General features: G+C 39.6%; 1 protein-coding gene across 8 annotated transcripts in view; it reads right to left on the bottom strand.

Annotated features, from left to right (window-relative positions):
- The window catches only part of RGS6 (regulator of G protein signaling 6), a 536,396-nt gene that overhangs the window by 117,186 nt on the left and 405,984 nt on the right, over nucleotides 1-13,226 (bottom strand). For all 8 annotated transcript variants that reach the window (XM_056545778.1, XM_056545779.1, XM_056545773.1 and 5 more), the window contains one exon: nucleotides 2,083-2,133. In XM_056545778.1, coding sequence (XP_056401753.1) covers nucleotides 2,083-2,133 — 51 coding nt within the window. The remainder of the gene's footprint in view (nucleotides 1-2,082; nucleotides 2,134-13,226) is intronic.

Genomic DNA, 13,226 nt, shown 5'->3' on the forward strand with positions numbered 1-13,226 from the left:
CAGCTCTCTAAAATTTAAAGGGCCAGTGCACCAATGATTGGTGCCTGGCCCAATCAGCCTTATTAGCTTCCACCTGCTCCCTGTCCATATTACCTCACTTCCCCTGCACTTCCTTGCCGGATCTTGTTGCCTTGTGCCAGTGAAAGCGTTTATTGTTGTCCAAAGCCTGTGTTCCAGATCTCCTGCTATCCTCATTGACTACGAACCTTGCCGCCTGCCCCGACCTTCTGCTACGTCTGACCTTGCCTCTGCCTAGTCCTTCTGTCCCACGCCTTCTCAGCAGTCAGCGAGGTTGAGCCGTTGCCGGTGGATACGACCTGGTTGCTACCGCCGCAGCAAGACCATCCTGCTTTGCGGCGGGCTCTGTTGAAAACCAGTAGCAACCCTAGAACCGGTCCACCGACACGGTCCACGCCAATCCCTCGCTGACACAGTGGATCCACATCCTGCTAGCCGAATCGTAACACAAACATAGACTACTATGGGACTGATAGAGTCACCCATGTTACTCTCCACATAATATCATAATTACTTCTTACCCATGTAGGAAAACACCACCGCACCCCCTACGACCTCGACACACGTTTTGGTTCTTTATCAAAAGTTTTTGTATATGACAGTGCCCATTTATATACTTGTATTCCCCAATGAAATAACAATTTCATAACATCTTTTCTTAAAACTTTGCATTGTGTTGTTCCACAGATATTCTTACTAAAAATGTATAAAAAAATTAACAACTGGTTGTTGTGATTCCCCTTGATAACCTGGTGTTTTCTAAGGCTGTATTCACACCACGTTTTTGCAATACAGTTCCCGTATACGTTTTCAATATGAAAACCGTATGCCAAAAGATGCATCAGGTTGTGTCCGTTTTGGATCCTGTACGGTTTTGTCCGTTTTTTTACCCGTACCCAAAACCGTAGTATTAAACCGTATACGTTTTTTTAAAATATGGAAGTCAATGGGAACCGTACAGAACCGTATGTGCATACGGTTCCATCTGGTTTTCACCATATGTTTTTTGACTTTGCACAGTTTTTTTTTCTTGGAATTTAAATCAAACAAGTGAAACTTTATTCAAAATGGAGTGAAAAGTTAAAAACATATACTTTTTTTTCTTAAAAAACGGATATTATTTTTCAAACTGTATTCGGTTTTTAACTGTATACGGGTTGAAATTTGTACAAACTTTTTGAAACAGTTTAGTCAGGTTTTGAGGAATCTGTTTTTCATCAAAAACCTGATACGGGAACTGTATTGCAAAAACGTGGTGTGAATGCACCCTTACACAGCCTGATACTGTCAGAACAGATTGGACAGTGTGAATATGTAGAGATACAATCGAAACTGGTAACACCCAGTTGTCAATGTATTAATAAAGTTTGAGTAGGAATAACAGTGATAAGACAATACAGAGTTATAAGACATGACACTATGGAATTGTTACACGATGGGAAATACAAGTACTAAAACAAAGGTGTCAGGAGAGCTGACATATATAAAATGTATACTTGTGTGCACTTATGTTTCATGTATATTTTTTTCCTTGGTATTTTTTATTAAGCAGCTGGTTACCAGAAATCTTGCTGAATGAAATATAAGATATTTTAATTTCCAAATTGTCACTGAAAACTCGGGAAGATAATTACAGCAGCTGTTAAAGAGCGCACATAGCTAAATATCCTACGGTCCTCTGGGACAGTTCAACTCATCCAGTGCTTAAGGGAACCACTGCTTGATATAGTCAATCAAGATGACTATCCTTTCCTGAAGTGTTGGGGTTCCCTGAGGATCTATGCTTGTTGAACCAGATAATTTCCTCTTTATATGCATCAAATTCTGTTTTCATTGATAAAGTTTCATTTCAGCTCAATCACCCACTTTCTGACTAAAGCATGACAGTAGGTAGATCCTAGTCTGTTATTAGAGTCAGACAATCTTATGCTCATCCACCTATCCTGCATTTTTGTCCTAGATTATTGACTTTCATTGAAATGACAAACAATTTACAATAATGTATCAAGCAGTATAAAATAACATACAAGTAGAAAATAACATTTAAGAAAGAAAATTCTTTACCTGGGTCTTCAATGTTGAGGTTTTTAATGAGCCACTGGACAATGTCAGCTCCTATAAAAATAACATGGAGTATTGTTATGAATGGACAAAAGATATAATTAAAAAATATTACCAAATTTACTATATGTAAAAGTGTATTCTGATTCATCATATTGATGGCATATTGTCAGGATAGCAAGATGATACAGATTTACAGCACTACTAGCCTTCAATGTCCATGCTTAGCTTGGAAATGAGCTTCTACCAACTCCTCACTTGCACAAGCAACAACAGGATCCAAGGTACCAGGGATGTAATCATTTTTTTTATTCTTTCTCCCATTGCAAAGTTAAAACATTTATGTCTTTTTGTAACTTAACTTTTTGATATGGAATAAAGAATAAGCATTTTTATTTATATCTCTGGTACATTGGATCCTGTTGGAGTTTCTATCCTCAGTATAGGCCATTCAAATCTGATATTTGATCAGCAGGGTGCCAACACCCAGCACCACCACAGATTAGCTGGTCTACACTGAGAATGGGGCTAGAAACAGTTGGCTCTGGTCACTGCATAGTAGCTATGCCAGGTTATTTCAGTCTCTGTTCACAGCAATGGAAAAAGAACTGCAGTTACCAGGTATGGCCACTACACAAGGAACAGAGACAACTACTTTCAGCCCCATTAATAGTGCAGAGCTGGCTGATTTGTGGGGGCGACAGGTGTTGGCAACCGTTTATCAGTATGTAGAATAGTAAAACCTTTAGTACATATTTGCCCCAGAAACAGATACTTTTACCCCACTAAATGCCTCTGCTCACTTTTAAAGCCTGAGTACAAAAGTGTATTACAGCTCCATATAATCTCCAATTTGAACAGAGCCTCAATGAGTCACCTATACTTTTAAAGAGGCCTACTGTACCTTCATATGCCTTCATATTGCTTCTGGATAAGAATATTGCCCTAATACGGTGCAGTGCTAAGCACCATATATGGTGACACACAAACTTCTTATGTCATAATTCTCATAAACGTCAACCACAATCACCATAGGGCGAATGACGTTCCACATACCAGTCTTAATCCAAATCCCACTGGTCTTCTGTTTGGCAGATTAATAAGGAGGCACAAAAATCTAGCCTATCACCGGCTGCCCGTGTGCCATCCTGGTGTAAATTTTCGCCAAAAAACTAATGCAATTTCTCTGGCATAAGTTGAAGTAAATCTGGAGGGTGCAGAAGCTATGCTCCCTGAAGTGCAAAGCTACACCCACTATTTTTTTTTTTAAGGGCATAGATTTTTAAACAACCAGGGAGATTGCGCAAAAATGTTTGCCTTTTTGATGCCAAATCACTGGTGTAGGAGGTTGGCAAATTTCTCCTATGCCTTTATTCTTTCTATTTGTTAAAAGTTTGAATCAATTTATTTATTTATTCATTCATTCATTGATTATAGATGAGAAAAAAACATTATCTAGTTAAATTGGCACATTAGTAATGTATACCCCTAGAGCAGTGTTGTCACAGAGTTGTCCATGAAACACTGTACTGTCATTTCAGCGTCACTCAAAGGAACATTGCATACGATTAAAATTGCTTTGTGACTAATTCAGCAACATTAAAATGTAGATTGCATCAATCTGTAAAGAAGAAAAATGGTAATTTGGTTATTTTTATACCTAGCACCCTTTAACTGTTAAAATATACTATCTACAATATTGTCAACCTATTGACTAATCAAATCCATGTTTGATTTTCAAAAGACCAAGAATTAGTGATACTAAAAATAAAAAAAATCTAATAAATATGCATAGTACCTCTCCTCCAGAGGGACAAGGGCTTGCTTTCTGGTGTCATCTATTCAAGAAGAGCTACTTTGCAACCTTTTTTCCCCAGGCTGCATTGTATGACCTATAAGACTTCCTACACTAGCTTGGTATGTTCACACTGTGGAAATTTCAAGCGGGATTCCGTGGGAATATTTTGCTTGAAAATTCCGCTGCATTGATTTCAATGGGATGCTACTGCACTGAGCACACTGCAGAATTTCTGCTGAGAAAATCCCAATTGAACCTGTTTCTGTGGATTCTGTTTGGAAATACAATTCTGTGCAGATTCCGCCGGAATATTGACATGACGACAGGACAACTTTGAATTTGCACATGAAATTCTGCCGTGTGAATGGTGCAGCAGAATCCTGTTTAAACCAATGGGACTCTGCTGCAACGGAATTTTTAAGGGAATTTTTTCTGCTGGATTTCCCTCAGAAATTCCACCGTTCTAAATGAATCCTTAGGGTGTGTGCATACTGAGGAAAATGAGTATAGTTTACTGGAAGACACTTTGGAGCTTAAATCCTCTTTCTGCTTAATGCTATTATGAATGGCTAAAATGGAAGGTCCTGAGAAGGATTTAATTTGTGCTTCAAGTATAAACATATAAATTCTTGAAGCAGAAATTAAATCCTCGTCAGGACTTTTCATTTTAAAATCAAAGAGGTTTAATTCCAAGAGGATTTCATAGCAGAATCGTCATTTTCCTTGCTGTGCCCAAGGCCGTGGAACCAGATCTCATAAAAAAATATATAGTAAGATATCATAATTGTTAAAATATCTAGGCTTTTTAATATATGCATGCCTGGTAGTGTCCAGAATATGTTAAATATTTCAATCATTTCTCTTTTCCGTTCATGTGTGTGGTATCTGGTGTGGGTTTTAATTTTATGTTTTGCAAGGGTTACTCAATGCTCTATTGTATATTATTAAATAACCTAAGGGTCGGCTAAGGGGGGGGAAATAACATTTCCAATTACTTAACAAAAAAGCTCTGCAAATACTACAACTCTAAGGAGCTCTATTGCTTACATTTGCAGTTTATCGTTCACCAGGCTGAGTGACAAGCTGTGCCTGCCAACAAAAACCTACATCACGGCAACATTTTAGAATATACTGTGGGATTGGTTAAGCAACAATTTTGTAAAGGGGTATTCCAAGATGTATATTTTTTTCCAAAAATTAGTTTTGCCTGGTACCAAACATTTTGCAAACCTGGGCAGTGCATGTGCCGAATCTAAGTAGAAGAAGAGGTGCAGTGCAATGGAACCAGCTCTGGGAAAATGGCAGCATCAAGGAAAGCAAGAAATGTAAGCATTGTTTTTTTTTTGTTTGTTTTAAACCAGGCTAAGCACAATAAACATAAATAAATAAAATACTTAGAATACCCCTTCAAAATGTTATTTTACATGCATCCAATTTAGCTGTAGGGAAATACCAATAATATCAGTAAGGAAGTGAAAATTAAGACTAAGAAAGTTTTGTTACGTGGAAAAATATGTCATTATACATAGAAGCATACAATTTACCGTAACTGTTTCTTATTTGACAAGGCCTAATTCACATTAAATGTATTGCTATGTTATATAAGTGTCCCAACTCATAATGTATGAAATCTCTGTCTTCCCCTCTTCTGTGCATTGTTTGTTACTAAGAATATCTCTTTTATTTGGCTGCCAAGGACAGTACAATAAGGGTTCAATCAAAGCAAGGCCCAGCAGGTTTCTTCCGCCTTGACTATAAAGTCTTGTGGGGGCCAGGAAGTAGAAGCTGTAAAGATTCATTTTAGAAAGGTAAAGTACAAGAACTTTCAGGTCAACAAATACAACTTGTATTTCTTACATCTCGACGATTGCTTGCTACTTCCATTTAATGGCGTACATCAATAGAGTGAAATAAGAAATTAAACAGTATAATGTACAACAACCCATGGTGTTTAATCTTAGATTTAGAGAAAGTAGATTGGAACCTATTTTTGTTTTAAACTAAGCCATTTTTTTATTAAAAAAATTGTCCAGCCATCCACTTTACAGAAGCTTTACATTTAGGGGGACATTTGCACTGTGTATATACAAGTTTTTAAAATTTTAGTGTTCACTTTACTGAAAATATTTAATCCATAACAGTGATGAAATACAGAGACATCCATCTGGAAGCAATGCATTTATAGGCTATGAATAGAGTCCTAGATACTGCTGTATTCATCACCCATAAGTGTAGCTCATCTTATTTGTTGAATGAGACAGCTGTAAAACCAGGTACAGCTGCCACAAAATGTATGGAGCGGTGCCTGGTAAATAATGAAGAAGCATCAATCCCAATAGTGCTGCAGCCATTGCTGTAACTTGTGTCTTATAGGCAGTGCAAAATCTGTTACCTGTCTACCATTTGCCATTTTTAACACTGGTTTAGTAATATGTGGTAGAGGTGCCTTGTGGCCCCCTCAGGTACCAGACCACTACCTCTGCACCTTATAGTTATGCCCCTGGCTGCAACCCCTTCCATCAGTTGATTGGTGGTAGTGTGGTGTCTACAGGATGAATAATGTAATACACAGTTTGTGATGGAAGGGTAACTTAACCATAAGGCGAACTAAGGGAGGACAGAAACCTCCCGTGGAGCAGAAGTGCTGAGAAAGCACTCCTGGGCAAAGTGCGTGAACAAAAATGACCACGATTCGAGGTTGCGGAAAACTATCTTTACTGAAGCAGGAATGTTGTTAAAGCCTTCACAATACAGATTTGTGCAAGGGGAAGTATAGAGTGAGCCCGAGAAGCCTGTCACCTTGCTGGGATTTGTAGTTGTTGAAAGTGCAGACTTGTAATTATGGACAGCCCATGCTTACTTTATTTTGACTGACTGAAGATTATTTTTCCCTTGGAGCTTTGTGCTTACTGCCAGGCTTGAACTTCATCTAAAATATGGAGTTTTCCCTGTGAATGGTGTGGCTGCAGGCTGTGAACTTCTTTTCATGCTAAGGCCTTCTCAAATCACCTCAGACTTCTCCTCACACTTCTCCACACTGCTACTCAGTTCTCCAACTCTTAGACTCCTCTCTCCAACTACTCAACAGCTCCCCTCCATTCTATATTAAGGCTAAAGGTGAGGGGCTCCCATTGGGGTGTCAGGGTCACCTGGGTCACTCTGCAAAAATTCCTTAACCCCTTAGGGACAAAGGGGCGTACAGATTACCGGTGTTTGAAGCATGCTCACGAGCTGAGCACACTTCATACCCGGTGGGTCCCAGTTGCTATCAGCAGCCAGGACCCATGGTTAATGTTGGGCATTGCTGATCGGGACGAAACCCGGCATTACACCTTTAGACGCCGTGATCAAAGTTGATTGCGGTGTCTAAATTCGGGAGTTAATGGTGCTGGTTAGCTCAGTGGAGCTGATTGGGACATCCGTGGCAAAATCGTGGGTCTCGAGCGGTGCTCTGTAGCTCTGGCCATTCATGGCAGGCTAGAGCAGCAGAGCACCGATAACACTGATCAATGCTGAGTCAAAGAATGTTATAAAAAAATGTTTTAAAAAAGAGTTAATAAAAGTGATTTCACCCCCTCCCTAATAAAACTTTGAATCACTCTCCACCCCCTCTCATTTCCCCTTTTTTAAAATAAAATAATGTAATAAAAATTAAACATAAACATATGTTTAGTTAACCCCATAATGACTTTGGACATAAATATACGTTCTGTGCAGTGGTACTTAACTCCCCAGGACATAAATTTATGTCCTATACATGACGCGAGCACCGGATCGGTGCTCGCATCATGCACGGCGGGGCGCGGCTGCAATCAGAAGCCAGGGACATCAGTGGTAATAGGGGACATCAGTGATTGTGCTGATGTCCACCATTAACCCGTCAGATGTTGTGATCAATACTGATCACGGCATCTGCGGCAGTGCGGCACTTTGAACAGATGATCAGATCGCCCATGGCGCTGCAGCGGGGATTCGATCACCCAGGTCTCCTCACCTGCATCCCGTCGTTATCCTGGTGTCTTCTGCTCTGGTCTGCAATCGAGCAGACAAGAGCAGTAGATAGCCGATAATGAAGTTCAGTGCTATGCCTGTGCATAGCACTGAACAGTATTAGCAGTCAAGTGATCGCTATAAATAGTCCCCTATGTGGACTATATAAGTGTAATAAAAGTAGAAACATTTTTTTTTTTAAGTTTTAAAATAATGTGAATAAGCTCCTTCCCTAATAAAAATAAAAATCCCCCTTTCCCTTTTAAAAAAAAAAAGTGTAAAAATAAATAGATAAATGAACATATCTGGTATTGCCACATACATAAATGTCCAAATTATTAAAATATAATGTTAATGATCCCGTACTGTAAATGGTGTAAACGTAAAAAAAAAAGAAAAAAAAAGGTCAGAAATTGCTGCCTTTTGGTTACATCACATCCCAGAAAAATGTTATAAAAAGTGATCAAGTCACATATATGCAAAAGTGGTACCAATAAAAACTAAAGATCATGGCGCAGAAAATGAGCCCTCATACAGCTCCGTATACGAAAAAATTAGAAACCTATAGGAGTCAAAATAGGGCGACCTAAAACATACAAATTTTGTTTTAAAAAGTTTGAGATTTTTATAATTGGTACACTAATAGTAAAGCATCTTAACATGGGTATCATTTTAATTGTATTGACCCACAGAATATATAGAACATTTTTACCGTAAAGTGCACTGCGTAAAAATGAAACCCTCCAAAAGTTACAAAATTGCGATTTTCTTTTTAATTTCTCCACAAAATAATTTTTTTTTGCTTGCACGGTACATTTTATGGTAAAATAAAAGGTGTCATTACAAAGAACAATTGGTCGCGAAAAAAAACAAGCCCTCATATGGGTCTGTGGATGGAACAGTAAAAAAAGTTATGGATTTTAGAAGGTGAGGTGGAAAAAACGAAAATACAAAAATGAAGCTGGTTGAGTCCTTAAGGCCCAAATGGGCTTAGTCCTTAAGAGGTTAAACTGCACGGTTGATGGCGTACACGTAAAAAAAAAAAAAAAAAAGATGTAAACGTCCCATCCAAATGGTACCGATACTACAAACTACTAATGATTTTTAGAAGGGTAGGAGGAAAAAATAAAAGTGCAAAAGCAAAAATTGGCCTGGTTCTTAAGGCTAAAATGGGCTTGGTCCATTTCACAATTCACAATTCATTATAACATAGCAGAAAAACACATTACATTACAACAGAACAAGAACACCTTAGAGTAGTGGGCCCAAAACAGTGACAGTAGAGGCACCTGAGGCAACATCTAGCCAACAGGACAAGATCCTGTACTGGGAAACCACCAGTAGAACATTAATCTTTATGCTAATCCTCTATACTAATAACAGGCCATCAATATTTACAGGGTTTTCTTGGTATAAATGATTGATAGGCCACTTCGGTGGTATTTTGACATCTGTATCCCCCCAATCAGCTGTCTGCCACAGCCATGACATGGTCACACACACAGCATAAGGAAGCAGATGGCAAACAGAGGATCGACAGGGTTGCCGGGTATTGGCACCCCACCAATCTGCTATTGATGGCCTATTATGATACATTTTGCCCCCCAAAAAAACCTTAAGTCCAGGAAAACCCTTTTAAGATGAAGGTGCTTGATTTTATGTCATGTGGAACGAAAAGGATAGGTCCCCCCACTGTTCAGTCTGGATGACTGATTATAATCAGCACTTCAGCTAACGCATCCTTTGTATACCATGTTGTGTTAATAAACACCTGAAATTGCAACTTTACTGGTGAGTGCTGGGACTTTATTCTCTCTATTGCTGGATTTGAGGCCACCACCTGCACCATCACATTTCGCAGTTGTGCTGACATTTATTTACCATTCAACACTTTAACTAACAGCTTGACATCTCCTGACAGGAATGAAATTAGCCTAAAAGATTCTTTTAGTAAAACAGTTTACGCAAAACTACAATTACTACATCCATTTATCTAATGCGTATAGTCAGCATCTTTCTGTAATGCAAAATTATTACATGTTTAGTAAAGCAAATAATTTCCATTGTTATATTTAGATGTAAACTTCAAAATTACATTTAAACTTAAAGTGTTACTGTTATTTAGTAAAACCTTTCACATCCAAACATGTCAAAGGTTTAGATGGCATAAAGTCTCACTCGAGTCCAGCTGTGACCAAGAAATATAATGGGTGGAGCAGCTGCCCGATTCGACTGATGTGCTTCACTATAGTCTATAGAGCACAATGCGATTGGCCTGTACTTCATCCGACTACAACTCAGGATCGCAGCGGGTCTCAGTAGTGAGACCCGATGCAATCTAAATTTCTCACATGTCTGGATAACATTAGAAAACAAATTCCACAATCAGGACCACACCACTCCACCATGGACCAGAGGCGATGGATGCACAGATTAAACTGAACTGACTTAATTCCAGCAGACTGAGAAGAGCATATACAGTAAAAAAGCAACGTTTGGACCTACATTAAAAGTGTGGGTCTTTGTCAAGTCTGGTTTGACAAAGACCCACACTTTGCATATTGGTCGAAGCATTGCTGCTTTATTGTATATTGTGCTTAAAGGAAAACTGTCAGTAAACCCCCCCCCCACATTAACCAGAGGTACTGGCTGGTAGTGCGGGGGACACTGGTTGATATGCTGCCTACCATACCCGGATCCACCCCGCTGTTCACATGTTATCTTCATTTTTCTGGATATGTAATTGAGCTGTTAACTGGCACAGGCAGGTTAACAAGGCTCCTCCTGGCACACTGACATCAGCACCGCTTGTCTGCAGCTCCGCCCAGCTTATGAATATTTATAAGCCGGGCGGCGCTGCGGACAAGCAGCACTGACGACAGAATGCCAGAAGGAGCCTTGTAACCCCACCCGTGCCAGTTAGCAGCTTATTTGCATATCCAGAAGACTGAAGATAATGGGCTAATGGCAGGGCGGATCCGGGCATGGTAGGCAGCATATTGTTCGATCAGCATTCCCCGCACTACCAGCCAGTACCTCTGGTTAGTGCAGGGGGAAGTTAACTGACAGTTTTCCTTTAAATAAATTTAAAGGTGTTATCCAGGAAAAACTTTTTTTTATATATATCAACTGGCTCCAGAAAGTTAAACAGATTTGTAAATTACTTCTATTAAAAAATCTTAATCCTTCCAATAATTATCAGCTGCTGAAGTTGAGTTGTTCTTTTCTGTCTGGCAACAGTGCTCTCTGCTGACATCTCTGTCTGTCTCAGGAACTGCACAGAGTAGGAGTGGTTTACTGTGGGGATTTGCTACTACTCTGGACAGTTCCCGAGACAGGTGTCATCAAAGAGCACTTAGAGAGAAAAGAACAAGTCACTGTCAGCAGCTCATAAGTACTGAAAGGTTTAAGATTTTTTAATAGAAGTAATTTACAAATCTGTTTAACTTTTTGGAGCCAGTTGATATATAATTTTTTTTTCTCCCCTGGAATACCCCTTTAAAGATGCACTGAAGGGATCCTGGATTGCTCTTCTCTTTTCCTACTATGTTTGGATGACATGTCAAAGGTATTACTAAACTACAGTAACACTTTAATCTATCAATTCCAGATTTCCTTGACACAAATTTCCTTGTGGACTTGTTGCTGGAGATTTACACAACGCGTTATTCATTGGCAAACCAGGTTTTGTTGTTTTTTAATCAGAGAACCCCCTATAAATAAATTAATTCTTCTCTTTGACTACATATTTAAAAATCTATTTTGCTCAGTAGAATGACTTTATCAATACAACTATCTGACAGATTTCATTGTGTGATAGGAAATCCATAGGAACAAATAGATTTGTAACCAAAGACTATAAAATGCTTAGCATCAGAAGAAATATAGGCGAGAAAGTCTTTTAACTAATCTGAACAAATATAAGGTGTCACACCAAAGAATGGTTAAAGCTTGTATCACGCATTGCTTTTTATTATTATAGTTATATTAATATACAGTATAATGGCGTAAGAATTGGCAAAGCTGGAGTTTGACTGGAGTTTGAAGAATATAAGAGTTGGATAAAACTTGGGGAGATTTAACCTGTCAGGGGCTATTTAAAGGTGCAAGGAGAAACATTAGGTAAGAAAAAGAGAGAGGTACATAAGAGGTAGTGGAAAGGCAGGAGGGGGGGGGGGGGGGGGGGTTGGGGGATATGCTGCCTACCAGAGGGGTTGAGAAAGCAGGGGGAAGGAAGTAATGGCAGGGGCTCTCTTGTGGGAAAAGGCAGGTAATTAGGTGGTAGGACAGAAACGGGCTGAAGAAGAAGAGCAACAAGTTGGAGGCACAACTTGGCCCGGGTTCTGTGAAGATTGTGGAAAGAGTAGGTGGACAGGGACAGTGTTTTTTTGGGGGGGGGGGGGGTTGAGGGTTGTCAGTACGTGAATAGGCACTCTGTGGAAGGCAATGAGGAAACAGTAGATGGGCAGGGGTTATCTAAGGGCATGAGGGAGAAATTAGGTGGGCAAAGGCTGTGTGGGTAAATAGGAGGGGGGCACATAAAATAATATTCAGTACAGTAAAGCTGCTGCCTGTACAGACCCCAGACAAGCAGAGGCTTTAGGACTTTCCTCCCACATTCACTTGTTTGCAGTGCTGTTTGCTGCTTCTGTCTACTCCTGTTCCTACAGAATTTACATGTCCTGCCACCACAGCCCACCTGGAGGACATCCCCACCTTAGCTCATGAATATCACATAGGACACAGTCATGAGGTGGAGGAGAAGCGGCTGGCTCTTTGGTGTCTCTGAGCCTTAAAGGGTTGTCCAAAATATGTATTTCACTAAATATGTATTTCAGTCGCACCTGGGCCCAGGTACCTGTGGGACCCCAAAGGACCCTCACCCATATAAGAATACCCCTGTCTTTTAAATGGCACATGGGGCCCAAGAGCATTAAATGTGCATGGTTATTTGCAAAATCTTTTTATATAATGTATATAATAAAATTATATGTATAAGCGTAATATACATTGGTTAAAAAATGTGTATATTTTTGTGTAAAATGCTCTTTATTTCTTACCACTAGAGGTCCTTCCACTGACCAGAACACTGTCTTGTCACTGCAATTTGTCTGTGTGTCTCTGTGATGAGACAAAATACAGAACGTGTGGACAAGACAAGCAGGGTTCAGTGCAGGCTCCTTTCTTGTCGATCTGCCTGCTGTGTGAGCCAGGGTCATATCACAGAGCCTCAGTGCACAAAGCAGCCAATTATCAGCTCTGAGGAGTGAGGAAGGAAGTTTCCACATGAGACATGAGAGCAAGCAAGGGAATACCCGCTCCTCCTCAATGAACTGCATGCAGTGTGAGCAACATAAAG

The sequence above is a fragment of the Hyla sarda genome, chromosome 11, assembly GCF_029499605.1.
Source record: "Hyla sarda isolate aHylSar1 chromosome 11, aHylSar1.hap1, whole genome shotgun sequence".
Lineage (NCBI taxonomy): Eukaryota > Metazoa > Chordata > Amphibia > Anura > Hylidae > Hyla > Hyla sarda.